This window comes from Stylophora pistillata, chromosome 4 (assembly GCF_964205215.1).
Source record: "Stylophora pistillata chromosome 4, jaStyPist1.2, whole genome shotgun sequence".
Lineage (NCBI taxonomy): Eukaryota > Metazoa > Cnidaria > Anthozoa > Scleractinia > Pocilloporidae > Stylophora > Stylophora pistillata.
In genome coordinates this window covers 6,390,621-6,409,124 of record NC_142522.1, presented here as the reverse complement: position 1 = coordinate 6,409,124, position 18,504 = coordinate 6,390,621, and the positions used below count along the sequence as shown (strand labels likewise).

The 18,504-nt window shown below is 37.7% G+C and overlaps 1 protein-coding gene across 2 annotated transcripts in view; it reads right to left on the bottom strand.

Moving 5' to 3' along the window:
* Positions 1 to 18,355, bottom strand: part of LOC148732155 (uncharacterized) — a 29,769-nt gene extending 11,414 nt beyond the window's left edge. The window contains exons 1-33 of one of the 2 annotated variants that reach the window (XM_088759180.1): positions 18,162 to 18,355; positions 17,706 to 17,902; positions 17,150 to 17,325; positions 16,862 to 17,034; positions 16,379 to 16,459; positions 15,180 to 15,355; positions 14,563 to 14,635; positions 14,347 to 14,433; positions 13,733 to 13,989; positions 13,441 to 13,549; positions 12,977 to 13,198; positions 12,741 to 12,854; positions 12,249 to 12,329; positions 11,966 to 12,103; positions 11,014 to 11,264; positions 10,597 to 10,696; positions 9,740 to 9,841; positions 9,219 to 9,484; positions 8,857 to 8,962; positions 8,219 to 8,535; positions 7,761 to 7,902; positions 7,206 to 7,528; positions 6,469 to 6,610; positions 5,951 to 6,276; positions 5,157 to 5,310; positions 4,437 to 4,810; positions 4,040 to 4,178; positions 3,521 to 3,849; positions 3,167 to 3,305; positions 2,736 to 2,873; positions 2,293 to 2,533; positions 1,119 to 1,270; positions 218 to 449 (exon numbers count right to left, since the gene is read on the bottom strand). In XM_088759180.1, the coding sequence (XP_088615306.1) occupies positions 218 to 449; positions 1,119 to 1,270; positions 2,293 to 2,533; positions 2,736 to 2,873; positions 3,167 to 3,305; positions 3,521 to 3,849; positions 4,040 to 4,178; positions 4,437 to 4,810; positions 5,157 to 5,310; positions 5,951 to 6,276; positions 6,469 to 6,610; positions 7,206 to 7,528; positions 7,761 to 7,902; positions 8,219 to 8,535; positions 8,857 to 8,962; positions 9,219 to 9,484; positions 9,740 to 9,841; positions 10,597 to 10,696; positions 11,014 to 11,264; positions 11,966 to 12,103; positions 12,249 to 12,329; positions 12,741 to 12,854; positions 12,977 to 13,198; positions 13,441 to 13,549; positions 13,733 to 13,989; positions 14,347 to 14,433; positions 14,563 to 14,635; positions 15,180 to 15,355; positions 16,379 to 16,459; positions 16,862 to 17,034; positions 17,150 to 17,325; positions 17,706 to 17,902; positions 18,162 to 18,294 (5,990 nt within the window). In that variant the 5' untranslated portion in view covers positions 18,295 to 18,355. The remainder of the gene's footprint in view (positions 1 to 217; positions 450 to 1,118; positions 1,271 to 2,292; positions 2,534 to 2,735; positions 2,874 to 3,166; positions 3,306 to 3,520; positions 3,850 to 4,039; positions 4,179 to 4,436; positions 4,811 to 5,156; positions 5,311 to 5,950; positions 6,277 to 6,468; positions 6,611 to 7,205; positions 7,529 to 7,760; positions 7,903 to 8,218; positions 8,536 to 8,856; positions 8,963 to 9,218; positions 9,485 to 9,739; positions 9,842 to 10,596; positions 10,697 to 11,013; positions 11,265 to 11,965; positions 12,104 to 12,248; positions 12,330 to 12,740; positions 12,855 to 12,976; positions 13,199 to 13,440; positions 13,550 to 13,732; positions 13,990 to 14,346; positions 14,434 to 14,562; positions 14,636 to 15,179; positions 15,356 to 16,378; positions 16,460 to 16,861; positions 17,035 to 17,149; positions 17,326 to 17,705; positions 17,903 to 18,161) is intronic. The other variant, XM_088759181.1, reaches the window with a different exon arrangement.
* Positions 18,356 to 18,504: the final 149 nt, after the last annotated feature.

Genomic DNA, 18,504 nt, shown 5'->3' with positions numbered 1-18,504 from the left:
CATATTCTGTTATATAACCCAACACACGTTTAGGTTTGAAAATTCCATCTGCATTGTTGTTGCCATCTTTCTGTTTCCTTACGACATGACAAGCAGGTAACAAGTCAAGGGCGAATGGAAGCTGAAATATTTCTTCTCCCCAGCTTACCAGGATTAAAAGCACTTTCGTGTAAGGGAAATAAAAGTTTCTAGATTATTTCTGATCATAACACTTCACTTGCCTTTTCTGTCCTTGCAAGTTCTGGAGTCTTTTAGCTCGACTTCTCCTGTTATTCCATTCCTGACTGTTTCCCAGGATTTTGAGTTTCCTGTCTCAGTTCCACAGCCATATGACATGCGCAGTATCTCTTCTATTAAGACAGGGGAACTCCATATATTGAAACCATTCAGTTTACCAAGAACAGCTAGATCACTTTCGTTCAGTTCCGTGAAGCCAATTTTCATGGTCCCTGCAGACACAGGAAATACAATAATTTAACGTAATACAGTTTTCTCTACGCCTTTATATCTTATTATTGCTGGATACCTTTCTCAACAAATTTTGCAATTCACAATGTAACATCTTTGAAATGTGTCGGTATCAAACAAAATAAATCGAAGAAGGTCTCATTCCCTGAGATTCTACTATTCTCCTCCAATATTCCAATGAAATAGATACGGTTCAACGTACTCCACTTTCCGAGCTGTAGCCACTTGTCTTCAGCTCAAGAAAGTGTGTGCTTTATATTTTTCACCTTCCAAATCAACTTAAAAATAAAGGCTGAAAGTTTCTAAAGAGAATGTGGTGCTGCGTCGGTGGGGGTAACAAGATAATTGGTTATATCAACTAAGTTGATATTGTAAATTGTAAACGGTAATTTGTAAATGAAAAAGCTGACGTTTTGAGCGTTAGCCCTTCGCCATTCGCTCTGACGAAGGGCTAACGCTCGAAACGTCATTTTTTTTTATTCGTTACGGTGGCCAATTTATAATTTCAACTTAGTTTATATAACCAATCAACTTGAAATAAGTATTTCCTTTTTTCTCTCTCTTTTCTTTTTGTCGCCCTTTGTTTCTTTTGTTTTGTTTTTCTTTAAATTCTTTCCACCTGCGAGAATAATTTGTCTTGTTGTTATTACCTGCCGTCCACAGTACAAAATTGGGTGCCTTGTCGCGACGTTCCTTAAAACTCCTATGACCATCTTTAAATACCGTTACTAGTCCGATCTTAGTGTCCAATAGCACACACACGTGATGCCACGTGTTGTCTGTCACGCCCATTAAATATTGACTGTGCATGAAAAATAATGAATAAATGAATTTCATTTGAAGGAAAAGTGTCTTTTGCAGACAAACCAATTTACAGAGAAAGTTGTTATTGATCTCTTCATAAACGTTGCACAAAGAAAGCAAGAAAACGCTCGTGAAGAGACATATAACCTCTCTCTATCCTTCATAGCTTAACTCAAAAGTTACCTCTACCATTTTAAAATTGTTTTTAAAGTTTACTAGTTCCTATGTTTTGAGATTTCGTGGGGTAACTTAACGGTTCGAAATATGTATATAGATGAGCTGGAAAACACCCAGTAACCCATTCGCACAAGCCCGAAAGGTGGAAGTCATTTCGTGTGGATCCCACAAAAGCTTATGCTTTTCCTATGGCAAATTATCATAATTAGATTCAAGAGTATTACTTGTGTATTTCAGCGAATAGCTTCAACGGCTCTCCCAGCAATTGAAAATAAAGTGCCTTGGCCTTTTTTACGTTACTGACGAATGGTCAGGTTGCTAATCAAGTTGCGAAATGGCGTTATCCTTAGTCATTTTGAAGACGTTGTTCGAATGGTTAAGTTACTCTTTGCTACTTCAATACGCATCCAGTCGCACTATTTCACAAATTCTTGTTAATTGCGAACTCAGGATAATTAGATGTAGAAAGCCTCTGACGAAAAGTTATCACCAGAAACCGTAAGTAAGTCATCAAATTAAACTAACAAAAGTAGCTTTGAATCTTTTCCTCACTTATTCCTGGGGCAAGAAAACATGTGTATGTTTTTCAATCGACATGCTCAAGCGCCAATTTTACTGCCAAGCATGATGTAAGATCTACGCAGACATAATAGAGGCATTGCAGCGTCATTTTACAAAGTAGTGGGACAAAAAGTGACTTTTATTATTTCCAACTTCAAGTGCTTAGCTTGTTTAAAACTTTGAGGAAAATCAATCCATTGCTAATGAGCTATTCAATAAATAACAGGCTTCAGGTAACGAATTTTTAACATGTATAAAGTAAAAACAATAAAAAATCGGTACCTTCTTTGGTTTCCAAATAGAATATCAAAAGTGTTGTTACCGCAATAGAGCCCGAGGGCTAGTGTTTCATTTTGATGTGCTGATGCTGCAGTTCTATATTCAACAAAGAAACCAGCATTTTCAGTCTGTAACCAAAAGCAAATGGTAAATCCCCCTTTCGCCGGCACAATGTCTGAGAATGATACGTGGCCACGACTGCTCTCAGGGAAGTGGATCTCGTAGTTTCCATCGCCAATTATTCCTAAAGCAGAAAAAATACCAAAAAATAAACTCCCTCCTTCAGTCTTCAATCTCTGAGGAGACCGTCAAACCTTATCCAGGCGTAAAGTTTTTAAAACGGAGCGAAATAGCAAATGGGGAAAAAGTATGGAATATTTTAGGGGAATTTGTATTTCATCGGGTAAATGAACTATTTTTTTTAACAATATACTAAAACAACCCACCTTCTTCATCAGCGTCACTACCTATATTAACGTCTGTACCCAGATAGATGTTGTCAAGATCTGCGTATTTCATTCTTTTCCATCCCCGTGCAATATTCCATCCGCAAGAGTCTATTGCTGCGTCGCACGGACGGTCATCTAACGAAATATAAAAGAACGCTAAGTAATTAACTATTGTATTCATTGGTAGTGGTGGTGGTACTAGAAGTGAGAGTTGTAATGGTAGCAGAAGTAGTAGCAGTAGTTATATTAGTAGCAGTAGTAGCGGTAGTAGTAGTAGTAGTAGTAGTAGTAGTAGTAGTAGTAGTAGTAGTTGTAGTAGTAGTAGTAGTAGTAGTAGGAGTAGAGGTAGAGGTAATGTTTGCTGTTGTCATTCTTCCTGGAGTGCCGATAACGAAGCCATTAGGTTTTCCAGGATATTCCTTCATTACCTCGACAACCATACAGCTCTACTCGCATTGATATATGACTATACCAGGACACTGGTCGAAAGCGGATGAAGCGTGCTGTAATGGGTGGGTTAAGTTCATTATAAACAACAGAATTCCGGTCTTTATTTCCATCAAAAACCTGTATAAAAAAAATTAATAAGAAAATAGAAGAATAAAAAATCCCTAATTTGCTTTAAGTTTATACAACAAGAGGTTACCTCGTAGTATCTGGAAGACCTCACATCTCGTTTGCAAAGGTAAAAGTGACATTAATACAGACTAAACATTGTTATAATGATTTCCTGATTCTTTATCTTAAAAAAAAACAAACAAACGAACTAAAACAAATGCCACCTTCGCTGCTGTATCTCCTTCTCCTCGATAGAAGTGGAACGTTTCACCATCCTCACTGTACTGCAGCTTGTATTTCGTTACCCACTGGCTGGTATCAGGTCTTCCTTGTGTAGCAACACGGGTCACATTATTATTTTGATCAAGAAGGTCAATCTGAAGCCATTGACTGGAATTATTATTGCCAGCCGACCAAGATCCTCTTGAACCTCCGGTTGCGTTATATTTCAGTCTTCCTTGCATGGCGGCATGAGCATTGTCCAGTTGGGAAGAAGAACTCAATTGGCCATCTGTTATTGTGCCATTTTCTATGCCGAGAGGTTCCAGACATTCTAAAGGTTTTATGAAAAAAAATGTTATCTTCAGAAGATCATGGTGCATGATTAAATTTTATTGTTGCGTGAATAAGCACCAAGATGCTCGACCTTGCAAACCACTTAGCATTTTAAACAATGACACGAAGTCGATCGCATAAAAGCGATGCATTTGTTTTTAGCTTTTTAACTTGTCCTCCACTCTTACCTTTACAGCCGTAAAGCTCTATCCTCATTGACACGTGGTTAAGCCAAGCTTGAGGTCGAAAGCGGACGAAGCGCGCCTTGATGGGTAGGTTTAGTTCATGAAAAACGATGGTGCTTCTATCTGAGTTACCATCAAACTCCTAGGAGAAAGAAGCGGAAAAGTGTTAATAACCTAATGATATAACGTGTTCCTTTAAATACTTTTGACACTGCCATTCAATCGGCAGTATGAACGATTTCTATCCTAATATCTGTCTCGAGGTTTTTATATTTTTTATTGATATAGGGGACAATAGCGGACGAATACTGGAATATATAACATAAAATACCAATAGGTAGACTACCAGATTACTTCGCAGATTACCGAAAACTTATTTCAACCCATGAGATTTTTTCACCTTGTCTATATTTGTTCCTCTTTCCTTGTAAAATTGGAGTCTAGCTTCATCGTTGCCATACTGCAACTTGAATTTGGTTACCCATTGGCTAGCATCATCTCTCCCCTGTGTTCCTACACGCGTAACTTTAGCGTACTGACTACCTAGATCCACCTGAAGCCATTGTTGAACATCATTTGTCTTAGCTGACCAAGATCCCACTTTAAAAAATTCTTTAAAGTTCAGCCTGGCTTGAGACGCAGCATGGTTATCATCCCAGATAGAAGAGGCTCTGATTTGTGCATCAGAGATTGCACCATTTTCCATGCCAAGAGCTTGTCGACAGTCTGATATGTTGATGGATGCTATGGGTATGAAAGACAGGGCCTGAGGGGCTTCAATGAAAGGTAAGGTGTATGCAGACAGCTTTGGTCTTCCCTACTTGTTGCTACTAATCTACATGTAAGATTCTCCGCTTCAAAAACAAAACTTCTAAATTAAATTTTTAATGCTGTTTCCCTTCCCTAAATTGTCAACTAAGTTGATTGAATCAAATCATCGTATTTTCCATTAGCTTGGTTTTGCAACAAAGAGAGGTTTGAGCAAATTACAATTACAGTGTATCTATTGAAAACGAGACCACCAACTAAAAAACGACCACTTGTAAGGCTATTTTTAATACGTAACAATTTAAAAATGTTGCGCGCACAACGTCGACATGAATGTAAATACAGTCCTTACCCCCACTGACATCTTCCAGACAACCATAGAGCTCTGTCCTCATAGAAACGTGGCCAAACCAGGCTTGTGGTCTAATTCGGATGTATCGAGCTTTTACTGGTGGGTTGATTTCATTATAAATAATTGTATCCCGGTCTCTGTTTCCATTAAAAAGCTGAATGAAAAAGCAGAAAATATAAACACGTGTTTTCAGAATTCCTCAGGAACAAAATAGAATTTAAATAGGTATAGGCATGGAGTGACGTCAAGGTGAATCTTTTCAATTTTGATCCCCTCTCCAGGCTATATAACTGGTTTTTGAAGTTAAACGCACCCAAAATTCACTTTGAATATTGCCATTTTTTTCAATTTTGTCGGCAGATGTTTGTGAACCACGAGTTCTGCTTCCCGCCATTTGGGTCGAACTTTGGGAATATTTTCAGAGGAAGGATCAAGTGGGTAACAGGGTCCAGATTGCTCTTCCAATATGGCAAGGGAAAATTTTCGCAACTCTTATGACACCAAAGTTCCTATAACCATTGGATCGTACCTTGCTACCCAGCTGGATAATTTAATTTTAAATGTGAACCTGATTGGCCATTGCTCCAGGTTGCGAACTGGATCAAAGCGTCAAATTCATTGATATTCTTCACGAAATAGTGAAACAGCTTCTTTTAAGGGACGTCCAAATTCGATATCACGCTTCAAAGACTAAATAATATTTCCATAACAAAAAGATCACTTTCTAATGCTTAAACTCCCTTCCATACCGAAAAAGGATGCTAAGGGTTAAAATGTTAAAATGCAATATTCACCTTTTCTTTCGGTTTTCCAGCTTCCTTGTGCGGTTGGAAAATTTTACCATCATTGCTGTACCACAAAGTATACCTTGTCACCCATTGGTCGTGCTTATTTCTGCCTTGTGTGGCTATTCGTGTAACTTTCATGCATGGAGTAAACAGATCAATCTGGAGCCATTGATTTCTATCATTAAATCGCGATGACCACGATCCTGCTTTCCATACCCTTTTATAGTCTAGTCTACCCTGCCAGGCGTCATGGTGTACATCCAAACGTGAGGAAGCGCTTATCTGTCTATTAGGAATTGCACCATTTTTCATGCCCAGAGCCTCCTGACATTCTGGTGGTATACCAAAAATTGACAGAAATAAGCGGTTTACAACTGCCCATTATATAATGTGTATGACGGAGGCCTTACAAATCTCATGTAAGACTGAGGGCGAATAAAGAGTAGGGTCTTGAAAAAAACTGTAGAAAATTTGCTATCTACAAATGACTCTATACAATTCAGATGCATAATAACGTTGCCTACCATCAAGACAGCCATACAGTTCCACCCTCAATGATATGTGGTTCTGCCAAGACTCTGGGCGAAAACGGACGTATCGGGCATTTATTGGCGGATTCAATCCATGAAGAACAATTGTATCACGGTCGCTGTTTCCAGGAAATTCCTCAATTGGTGAAAGCATAGTAATTCGTGTGAAATTGAACAACAACTTATAAAAATAAAACCTAAATCTTTCACCTGAGCTCATAGAGATCTAAATCAATGTTTTCCGTTATTAAAAAAAAAACAAAAAAACTTTAAGTTATCCTCATTCTTACTTTATGTAATCAAGCTGATAGGGCGAGTTTTTCTATTTTTGCCACTTAAACAATATTAATATTAATATTATTATTATTATGTAATCAATAACTGAATGTTTCATCTTACAAAGTCTGACATCATCAAGCCGACTATAAAAAGACCCATTTCTTTTAAAAACGTTTCTCCTACGAGTGCAGCCACCCTTTATAAACCTTAAACTTGTAAATCCCTTTGAAGTGCAACGCAGTTGCTCGCGTGTTATCCATTGAACTCTCCAGTCTCAAATCTAACTTGCAAAGGACTTAAACTAACTTTATTAAAGGTGGAAAAGTGTGAGCAATGGCTGCAAACTTTTGTATTGGTTTTGTGGCTTAGAATTACCCTCTTAACCCAGACCCTATTTTTCAACTTTCGTAGTTAACGGAAGTATATCTCAAAGCAAGGTAACTTTCTCTAACCTTGTCTTCACCTTGTTTCTTGTAATACTGAAAATTAACTCCGTCGTTCCCGTATTGAAGCTTGTAACTAGTCACCCATTGGTCGGTGTCTTGCCCCCCTTGGGTGGCTATACCTGTAACTTTAGTATTGTTGTCTCCCAGGTCAATCTGTAGCCATTGGTTTCGATCATTTTTAGAAGCCGTCCAGCTTCCTCTCATGCTTCCAGATGCTTTAATTGATAGTCTTCCGCGGCTAGCGACAGAGTAGCCATTCCAGCTGGATGAGGCTCGAATTTGTCCATCTGAGATTATTTTGTTTTCCATACCCAGAGCTTTCTGGCATTCTATTTAATTATGGAGAAGACACATGCTTTTGGTTATAAAAATCAAATTCATGAACGACCTTTATTACTAATTTTTTATGAAATTTTATAACCTTTTTCGCACTTTCTTCTCTACTTCTATTTTGCTTTATTTTATTTTAGTTTTCCTTTGAGGATATATAAATATAGTTCAAGAAAAAGAGTTTCGCAGGGTATTTTTAACTTTAAATTGAAAAAATAGTGATTAACATACCTTTCTGATGACCATACAACTCAACTCTCATAGATCTCTGCCCAATCCAAGCCACTGGTTGAAAACGAATATATCTTGCTCTGATCGGTAGCTTGAGTTCGTGATGAACAACAGTGTCCTGATCCATGTTTCCGGCGAAAACCTACATTAGCAAAATGTCCACTCATAAAGAACCCCTTCTATTGAACGATACCCGTAGTGCAAGTTCAACATGTGGTAACGGATAGTGTTAAGCCACAGCGATTAGGCAACTTCGTTTCTTAACAAGTCCCTCGGCTGTTATGCTAGGATATCTTTTGTCTATGCTTAAGAAACTTTTAGGAACCGAAAACTGCAGAGTTATTCTGCCTCAAAAATACCAGCTAAATGAGTTATATCTTTTGGGGGTTGGTATTACTTAAGAAAAAAAATAACACGCGAACATTCAGAGTGATCAGCTCAGTTGATTTTGCACATACCTTAACTTTAGTGTGTCCAGGGTCCTTGTAGAATTGGAATTTCAGTCCATCGTTGCTGTACTGTAGCCTATATTTCGTTACCCAATGGGGGTAACGTCCGTTTCTACCTTGGGTAGCAACACCCGTGACTCTAATGTTTTTATTACGCAGATCAACCTGCAGCCACTGGCTGCTGTCCTTTGTGTCGGCGGACCAGACAACTGCGTTTAAGTGTAATCTGCCTAAACTGGTGGTATAATCTTCGTCAGTTGGTGATGTAGAACTGATTTGCGAGTCTAATATTTCACCGTTTTCCATTCCAAGGGGTTCGTTAATATCTAGAGGTGTTATCAATGTCGGACAGTTAAAAACGCTACATGTATAGATAAGCGTATCATTAAGTACCTATTTGACGGACATACATTCCCTTGGAGTAAAGTTCCTTTCAGAAGGGTGCGCTTCTCACTGGTTGTTCATGATTTGCAGAATTTGAGTTGTTTCATTTTGTTTGTTTGCTTTTCTCTAATAAACGAAATGAGCTGTATGCAGATAGTAAAGAGTTCTGTGCAATGGAAGAGTCGTCCGTAAGGCAGTTTGCACTCATCATTATCCTGAGTAAATTTATAAACCTTAGTTTTTAAGTCTACGTGTACGCTCACCACTTTGTCTCCAAGAAATTGGGTCACAAGGCTCCTTAGAAAAGGAAACTTGTTCAATGGCGAGAAGTTGTCCAACAAACTCTTCATAAATACCCAAGAATTCAAGCTGTATTATGTTTAAAGAAAACGTTCATGCATAAGTCACAAGTACCGGGACTTTTTACTACATTTATGCTAAGGAAGTTTACTTAAATAGACTTAACTCAGTCTGAAAAAAATAAATATAAGATGCCACTGAAATAGAAAGAAATAAACTTGTATACATATAGGTTAATGATCTTATTCAAGACGCATGAAAACGTAATTAAGCAATGATTTATTCTCATGAGTGAACTAATATCAACGAGATTATATTTTGGTACCTTTGCTTTGCAGTAATTGCTTGGCAACGGTATTTGAGTATAATTTATTGCACTTGCTACTTCATCCACAAAGAAGAGTAGTGTTGATAGGTTCGTTGTTAACGACTGCAGAACCACCTGTAACGATGTTTTGTACCAGTTGGTCACACCAATGAAATACCATAAACGTAAGCACTTCCATTCGTCAGTGCTTATGGTCGGGGACAAGAGTGTATGAGACATGTCAGATGCTTCAGCGCGAAGAAAAATAAAGGATACCCCTGGACCTAACAGTAACGTAAGAGATTACATGTAATTACTTTTAATTAATTAAATGTAACATCGATTTCACACATGAGACATTCTCAATATGTTAAGAGTTGATGTCTGCACTTCAGTCACCAGTCCGTCACTCGTTCAATACGTCTGTCAGTTAGTCAGTTTTTGGGTGGGTCTCAGAAGGCCTCAATCAATCTAAACCTTATCACAGCTTGTTAGCCTAAATTCAATTAAAAATCTCGAACTTGTCAATATAATCCTACCGTAATTTTGTAAATCTAGATTCGGTGCATGTTTTGAAAGAGTCCATCCTCCCCGAGTCTCCCACTCACACGTGTCCTCTCTGAAACTGCAGTCTGGACTCACTAAAGGTTCAAAGATAAGGAGGTAGCCTTAAACTAACTTACAAAACTAATAGAACTCAGTGGTCAAATTTCGAGGTCTCGTGCCATCCATCAAACGCAATTTAAAGTATTTCTTTGGGCGTTTGGCTGACATTATTTAATAGTAAAGGTGTCTTTTTTAAAACAAAAAAGGGTTGAGTTCGGTACGTATATTCGTCAACAGAGTTTGTGCCATTACCAGATGTATACAAATCGACTTCAACTTTAAACCCCTTCAACTTTATAATAAACGCTCGTGGGTGGATAGTGCAATACTCAGGGCTAAATTAATGTTGCTTTGAATCAGCAAAAATTTGTTTGGTCTGTGATTTGCTTATAGGCGTACGTATGCGGGTAACTTCATCCACTTTAACGTCTACTCATGAATTGCCATGTACCCTTTTGTAAAATGTGCCCAGGCTGTTCGCGCATGCAAAGTATGTTTTGCTGTTCGGGTGAACGGAAGTATAGACGGACAGACAATGATCACTGCGTTACAACTAAAATTTTCCAGCTGAACAGGTTACCAGATTTGCTGTAGTAAGGGGCTACGCTAAGTGCGCCACGAACTTCGCTATTTTTATCAATTTCATTAGAAGATCATTTAGAAAGGCCGCCTCGAAATATTTCAGGGGAGAAAAACTTGAACTGTAGCGATATTAAAAATTATATTAAGCAATGCCTTTCCTGTAAATAAATCCTTGCTCTGTTTTGCCTCTATTCGTTTCAGTCCATACCTTGTGTAGTAATCTTGTCACAGTTTCCATCCAGCACAGACAAATCATCTATCGCAATGTCTCCTTCATTTCCGTCAGCAGTCGTCCCTTCTACAACAAACTTTGCAAACAAAATTTTAAAAATAATGCAATTTCCCATTTTCGTTAACGACAAAAATCTCTATTTTAGTTTAAAATACTGAAAAAGAAAAAACCAATGGTTGAAAAATGCTCACCACCAAGCTAACTTGAAGATCGGAGAAAAAAGTCAACCGGCCTGAAATACACTGATCAATATACATTTATCTACTTTTTCAGCTACTCAAGACAAACCTTCTCCAACTAGCTTTTCAAAAAATGTGAACAGTGCCTGCCAAAAATTTAAAATGTAAGTTGCAGACGAAAGCTATTGCAGTTTTCAAGCTAATTGCAACTTACCCTGTAAGCTCTGTCACTTATCAAAGAAAATTGACCAAATTTCCAGCGATCTCCTTGATCGCCTGACAGTCTCCAAACCAATGTCTCGGATTGATTAGTCTTCAGATAAAAGCTGAGATTCCCGATATCTGACCCATACATATGATACCAAAACTGAACACAGGTTGGTTCGTTGGGTTCTATCCAATCACTTAACAACCTCGCCACGTCCCCGAAGCGTTGCGGAGAAGCTTCGACATAAATAAACGAACCTATGAAATAAGAACTGTTCTTCATGTAAATTATGCCAAATTCCCTTTTCGTTCGTCAGTCTTAATGCTTAGATCTCAAGTACATTTTAAATCCTAAGCACAGGATATTAAAACGGAGTTTACCCCTCATTCATGGAAAAAGAATATTCTAAACAACCTTAGGTCGAGCAGAAAATATAAGCTTAAAGTCAAGTTTTGCGGAACTCTCAAGAGGGCTTATATTTGGCTCTAAAATAAGGATCAACTTGCAATTATTATCCAAAATATGGGAATTTTCGAAGTTAATTGGTCCTCTAAACCTGCTGACTAAATTAGACCTCGTTCAAATAACCGACCCCAAGTGTAAAGAAATAAGAAATTTAGTTAAAGCTGAGTAAAAGCAGCTAAAGAAACAAAAAAGTAGGGGAATGCGAGCGCAAAAAGCAAGTGCAAATTTATGAGATCACCTAGGAATGTTGGAGTGACTGTAAAACAAAAGCAATTAAAAGCAAAATTGTATTATCCAACGGTACGACGGCTCCAAAGGAAACGAGAAAGTAACTTTCCCAACACAAAGTTCATTAGGAGAAATTGCCATCGGTCCAACGTGAGCCTACTGTACCATGTAAAACAAGTTACGTAAGGAGATTAAATAAGATGCAACTGTTTTAACCTGATTTATATAATATGTTTTAAAAGGTACATTTCATTTTGTTTCTTACCGTCCTTGCTGAACGTGCTATGATCATAACTTGGCCCAGTTTTCTCCGTTGGTGTCTCACCCGAGGCCATGGTCCATTCGAAAGTGGTGTTCATATCCGGATTAAGTTGGCACAAGTCATTTTCGAAATTGCAAAAGCCTGTTTGAGGTAAGAGCAGTTAGGAAAAATATCTAACAGGTTGTCATGACTCGGTCTTATTTTATCTTCGTTTCCATAATGCTACGGTAACAGGCTACCGCTTACACTTGTGCCCTATAGTTAGCAGTATTCTTCTCGGACTTACTTCTGAAGGATTCACATCTTGTTGGCCTTTTTGAGTTGTTTGAGGAACAAGCTAAGTCGTTAAGGTGGCATTCCCCAGATCCTGCAATGCAAATTATCCACTATGAAATACGTTACTGTCAAGCACCAAGGATTAATTCCGCAAACTGCTGACGACATAATTACTTATTGTGAATTTGGTTCCACGCTGAAGAAAGCTTTCCTCCTCAATAAAATCTCACTTTTCCTCACTAGTTCATAAGAACTCGATCAAGATAAGAATTTACATATTGAACGCCTCTTGCAGTTGGAACATTTTAGAAACATCTCTTGCGTATAACGTTGGTACACTCGTAGATAATAACCTTAGCTAATTTTATGAAGAGGCAGCTTTTATCTCTAACACCTCATGATCATATCTATTTGTGGCTCTCATAGCTTATTTTATGATCTTTCGGCAATAACTTGCCAACGACGAAATCAAAATCAAACAAGTTTTTTATGCCTTACTCACCGCATACTGATGGAGTGTTAGTTCCATCCTTGCAGAAAGGCTCCCCAAGACAAGTCTCTGACCAAGAGATGCATGATCCATCAAGGCAGTGATGCTTAAAGGGACACTTATTTCCTGAATGAAGTAATTCAAAACTATGTTGAAATGCAACTCAGCATAAAAAGATAGGAAAAGCAAATAGTGAGTGGATGAATAATAATTGTTGGTTGAATAATGGCAGAGGCACATTTACTCACGGCAGTTATTTTCATCGTCTCCGTTAGAACAGTCGTTTATATCGTTACATACAGCTGATGCTGGAAGACATTCTCCATCCAGACAAGCAAACTTATTGGAGGGACATTCACAATCATCTTCATCTGAATTATCGGTGCAAGCAAAATCGCCATCACATCGCAAATTTTTCTTGACACATTCACCATTCTTGCATTGAAATTGTTTATTCCCGCAACTAAAACCTAAAAATACAATAAGATTATTATAAGCTACTGAAATAGATTATATGATTTTTCGTTTCTCTCCCTTTATGATGCATGCAAATTCAGTACATTCCTTTATAACCTAATTGTATTTAAATAATTTGTGATGTTAGAGGTATTACTTTTTCAGTTTTAGGGTAACATATTTTGTCATGTTCAAAACCAGCGGGGAAAAAAAAAAGAGAAGAGAACGCAAAGAAAAGAAGAGCGGTAAAAGTAACCTGGTTTTGCAAAGTATGGTAGCAAGCCACATTTCTCGGTCGTTACAATCACGTTCTTGATTGATGCATTTACTGGGTCGTGAAGAAAGCCCTCTCCCTCAAATATAATCTACAAAGAGAGAAAACATTAAGTGCGTATCACTATGAAATTATATGAAAATTATAATAATTATAATTATAATATATGAAATTATTCACTAGCAAATATCAAAAGATTAGGTATAAGTAAATTTACTCCCCCAAATAAGTGGAGAATTCTATCCAATAAGGTTTACCATCATAACTTACTTACCTGAACTGCTCTGGCGCCTGGCCAAGAGATCTCCGCCGCGGACCACTCAGTACCATGATATCCACTAAGCTGCCATGCTAACATCGGCTCTTTTTTACTTGGCTCTCGAAGCAGAACTTTCAAAGTTGACTTTGATTTAACAGGCATAAGGAAAGTGAACCGTAAGCACAAGCCAACGACTTCATGAAATGGTTTCCATGGTAACAGCGGACTCTGTAGCTGCGCTTTGTAAGAGCCGTTAATGTATACAAAACCATCTGGGATAAAAATTGTCCAATAAATTTCCTAGCATGAAATGTTTTTTTAAAATTATTAGTAGCGTTATTTTGACCCAAAAGATTCTGATAATGGCCTTCATCTATTCAGATCTCTTTGATTTCAGCCCTATCATTCAAATATAACTTTTATTTATAATTACTCATTTCCTTCACGGAGCGGTTTTTGGGGCAGTGATATATTATAAGGATTATTCTTTGCTTGAAGAAAAGGCAAGTAAATTTTAAAAAACCTAACCGCTCCTCACAGTACTGCCTTTCTTTTAATTTGCCTTTTATTTATTTATATATATATTTTTCACCAATTTAGGTTACACAGATATTTCATCAACTTCCTACCTGGCGAGAGTTTCCACTTGGAGTTTTCATCAGGGATGGTCCAGTCACACTTTCCAGACTCGAAGTAGCATTCCTCTAGCACCACCGCTTTTGAGGAAATATGAAATTTTAATTATCGTCGTTTGCGAGGGTTTCCGAGCAATACGGTGGATTCACACGATTATTCTTCCTATTTGCGATAGTGCAAAAGCAGAAGCAAAATATATATGCAGATACCTTTTAGGTTTAATAGTGCCAAAGCTCGCTCCTCGAGAATTTCATCTGGATTTTCCACAAATGAATGGCTGACCTGAAAACAAACACACAGTATGGGTTAGATGCGTCTTCAAAACAATACAATGTCCAGTAATGTAACTCGCATGCAACACTTTGTTTCATTTTAACGGTTGTGTTCTTATTGAATGAATTATTCGTAGTCGGCCAACCTAGCGAATGCACAAGCAAGGGTACCCTCATTTGATTCAAGAAGTAGTCACTTCCGGAGAAGGCCACAACGTTTCGATTAAATAATGCTTTTACAATTTAAGTGAGGGGGTCGACAAACTTTTAGATAGTTAGACACTAATGTGCGCGTGTATTTTTTTTATATATATGAATATACCGTGACAGTTTCGTCAATGGCGAGGGGTAAATTAAAACACGAATAAAATTGAAACAAACCAGTAAATAACAACAAACCTTCACAATTTCAAAAGTTTATCATTCATCTTATAGCCTTTTGCTTCAGTAGGATTCTTTTCAAATTCTACAAATGAGCGTACATTGGTGTCGTGTTCATTTGTTGCCATAAATGTAGTACGAGTTCTTTAACTTAAATAATGACAGCTACTCACCTGCACAGTAAAATTTCCAGGTTGACTAATCGTGTTAAAATCTGCCTCAAATGATGTGTTAACACAGGACAGGCTCACTGCTGAGTTCACTGTTACATTTTGTCCAAGGGCCGAGATGTTCAGTTGCAGTGGGCAACCAGGACAATAGACTCCCTCACAGCAAAACTTGTAATATCCTATAATTTGATCAAACATGCTGTATGATTGACATATTGTATAGTCTAAATCTTTTCTTCGCCAAACTGCAACTTGTGAAAATAGAATCATCAATAACCTCTCAAAATTTGTATGAAAAAAGTCCCCTTGGCAAGTTTAAATGCTAACCCATTGTACATCTCTCATACAAGGTAATCCTTTAACCACGCATTCCTAGTCACATTTAGTTCCTAGAGGAATCGTCAAATGTTCAAGAAAAACTGGTGGTGTTCCGTCTCAGCCAAGAGACTCATCAGATACCTTTGTGAAAGGTACTCTTTAATTGGCATGTTACTGAAATGTCACGTAATACCGACAATTCTTTGAAGGACGTTTTCAAGCACATGATGAGAATTTATATAGAGAAACTGTAACAAAGGAAACTAATTTTTTTCCTTTTGTTTTCTTTTTCCTTTTTTGTTTTGTTTTTAACAAATGGTAAACACCACAGCGTACACCACTGAGTTATGGATGCACGCGGGAGGTTGCTAAGCACGAAAGAAGCGTAAGAGTCTCCCAAGTGCATCCATAACTCAATAGTGTACGGTGTGGTGTTTACCACTTGTTTTATAACATAACATTGATACATTGTAGCTAAAGAGTTCCCTTTTATTTAACAAATCTTACGTGACCAGAAAAAACAAGCGCGCGCGGAAAAATAGTCTTTGCATTTGCTCACGTCAGCAGCGTACACCCATGGGCAAATGGGAGACGCTAAATTGACCAATCAGAGCGCGCGCTTTACTTTGGCTATGTTATAATTGCTTTTGTAATTTGGACATCATCACTGTTTTGGTAACAAGTTTGGCCGCCATGACTTAGTGAGAACGTAATTCTCTATGAGCCTGTTAGTGCCATTAAAACATAACGAGATCCTCCTTGATATTACCAGGTCCTTTAGAGGGGTTGCCTTCCACGTGATCACCCAGATCTGACCTGATTCCGAGCATTTCAACATAATTGAGACAATTTTCCGAGATGAAGGATGATATCAAGAAACCAACCTGTTACAAGTAAGTGAGACCCAACGAAGGCAGAGATCGATGTTTCGTGATTCTCAAGTGTCATTTCTAAATTACGCGTTCCTGTTGAGGAGAAATGAAATTGTACTTCATATCGAATTACGTTACAATCAAGATTTATGACACGTCAATCAAGAAAGCATTGAAAATTAGGACATTTGTCTCTTAATGAATACTTTTTTGTCATTTTACTCAGAAGCAAGGAACAAAAGAGATTTCATCAGCTTCTAGGAGAAGTTATGAGCTTCAGATTAGTAATTGGGATTCTGAGTCCATGAGAGAGTTATAAAAAAGAACTCGTTTTAGTAACCAGTCCGTTTTATTTCTGCGCATGCTTCTTTGTCTTCTTATTTTTGTTTCGAGTGTGATTGCTTTTTGTTCGTGCATCTCTCCTTAATTTTTTTTCCTTTCTGGTTTCTTTTTTTTTTTTTAATTGACCAAATAAACGAATCAGAATTTCCTCACCCGGTTTGGTCCAAAAAAGTCTTTCTCCTCTAATGGGCCGTTCATATTCTCCATTGGGTTTACGCATACCCACAGATATGTGGTCGTTGCCACCTTTTTCTCTTCCGAAGATCACCATTCGATGAAAGCGACACTTTTCAAGGACAATTGGCTGAGACGCTTGCTCTGGGTACCTTCAATAACAAAGTGATTAGAATATATCAGTCTGAAAGACAGAAAAAAAAATTCACAAATATAATCCCATGCACAAAAGCATGCTTATTGATACACTGCTCGCACATTACTTACTTGTCCCATTGAAGATAGCTAGTCCCTCTCTTAACATAGATAATTGGTTGGGTCTTCACACTTTTCCCGGATTCTTTTCCAACTATTTCGATGCCTTTCTCTGTAACACCGTGCTTCCATAACTCGCACATATCGTCGCAAGCCACATAAAATGTGTAATTTCCGCTCAGAGGAACCTGAAACAGGTATTTGATAAAATAAAAAAAAAACCATAGCAATAACAATATGAACAACAGCAACATAACAACGAACTTAGTTTCATTATGTTAAAAAAGGCATGATTACAGCTTTTTCTTTTATACTGCCTTTCATTTTACATACTCCATGTTTTGCGAAAGGAAAAGCGTAGCTAATCGATCGGGTGAGAGTAAAAGTTGCTTTGGATTACATTTAGCGCAAAAGCTTGATAATCTAACAACCCTTTTGGTGCACTCCATTTGAAAGAATGAATGTAAAAATACCATTTCTATGTTACTAATAATATCTCAATAAGCTGGACAAACATTAAAGGGAAGGGACTTTCTATGACAAGATGTGCCTTTTTCGGAGAGTTTACCTGTAGGTAGCTTGTCAGTCGTTGAACATAGTTGTCCGCCAGATTTATTGGCGCATTAAAATCTCGCAAAATAATTCGGCTTTCAGGTGAACCTTCGATAAGAGGATGCTCACGCATAGATGTCGCCTTTTTGGAGTCATATTGATGTTTATTGTACCATCCTTCACGCAAAACTCCGTGTACCTCTCTCGTCGACTCTACATCAAGTCAAACATTGAATATGTCAACTATCACAAGTTAAGCGGAGTAGCCTAAAAAAAATATATCTTACGTCTATTTATGTTTGCAAAAATCCAAAGAAAATTCCCATATCTTTTTATATTAACGTATTACAAAGCAACTGTGATATCTGCTATCATAAAATGTAAAATAGGCCCGGTTAGCTTCATTCTTTCCCTTACCAAAAAAGCGTGTAGGCCAAAATAAAAATATTGAAGAAATTTTCTAATAACTTACCAATTGTTTCCACGACGATATGGCAGAGAACTAGTGTGACATTATCACCCGTCAACGTTATTTTCACTTGATTTCCGAGCGCGGGTGGTGAGCAATGAAATGTGAATTCCTTTGTTGTTCCATCATATGCCATCGATTTGTAACATGTTGGAGACAATCCAGTTTTACTGGATGACACACCTACACTGATGATTCCATAGTCTCGTGGACAGCAATCGGTTTTGTCAGTAATTGAAACCGAAGCGACATACAGCGGTTTGTCAAGGGCTGCTTGCCACCAGGGATTTGACTCCTAAACCGACGAGAGCGTAAAAAGCAATGTAGAAAAAATGGGGCAAAATTT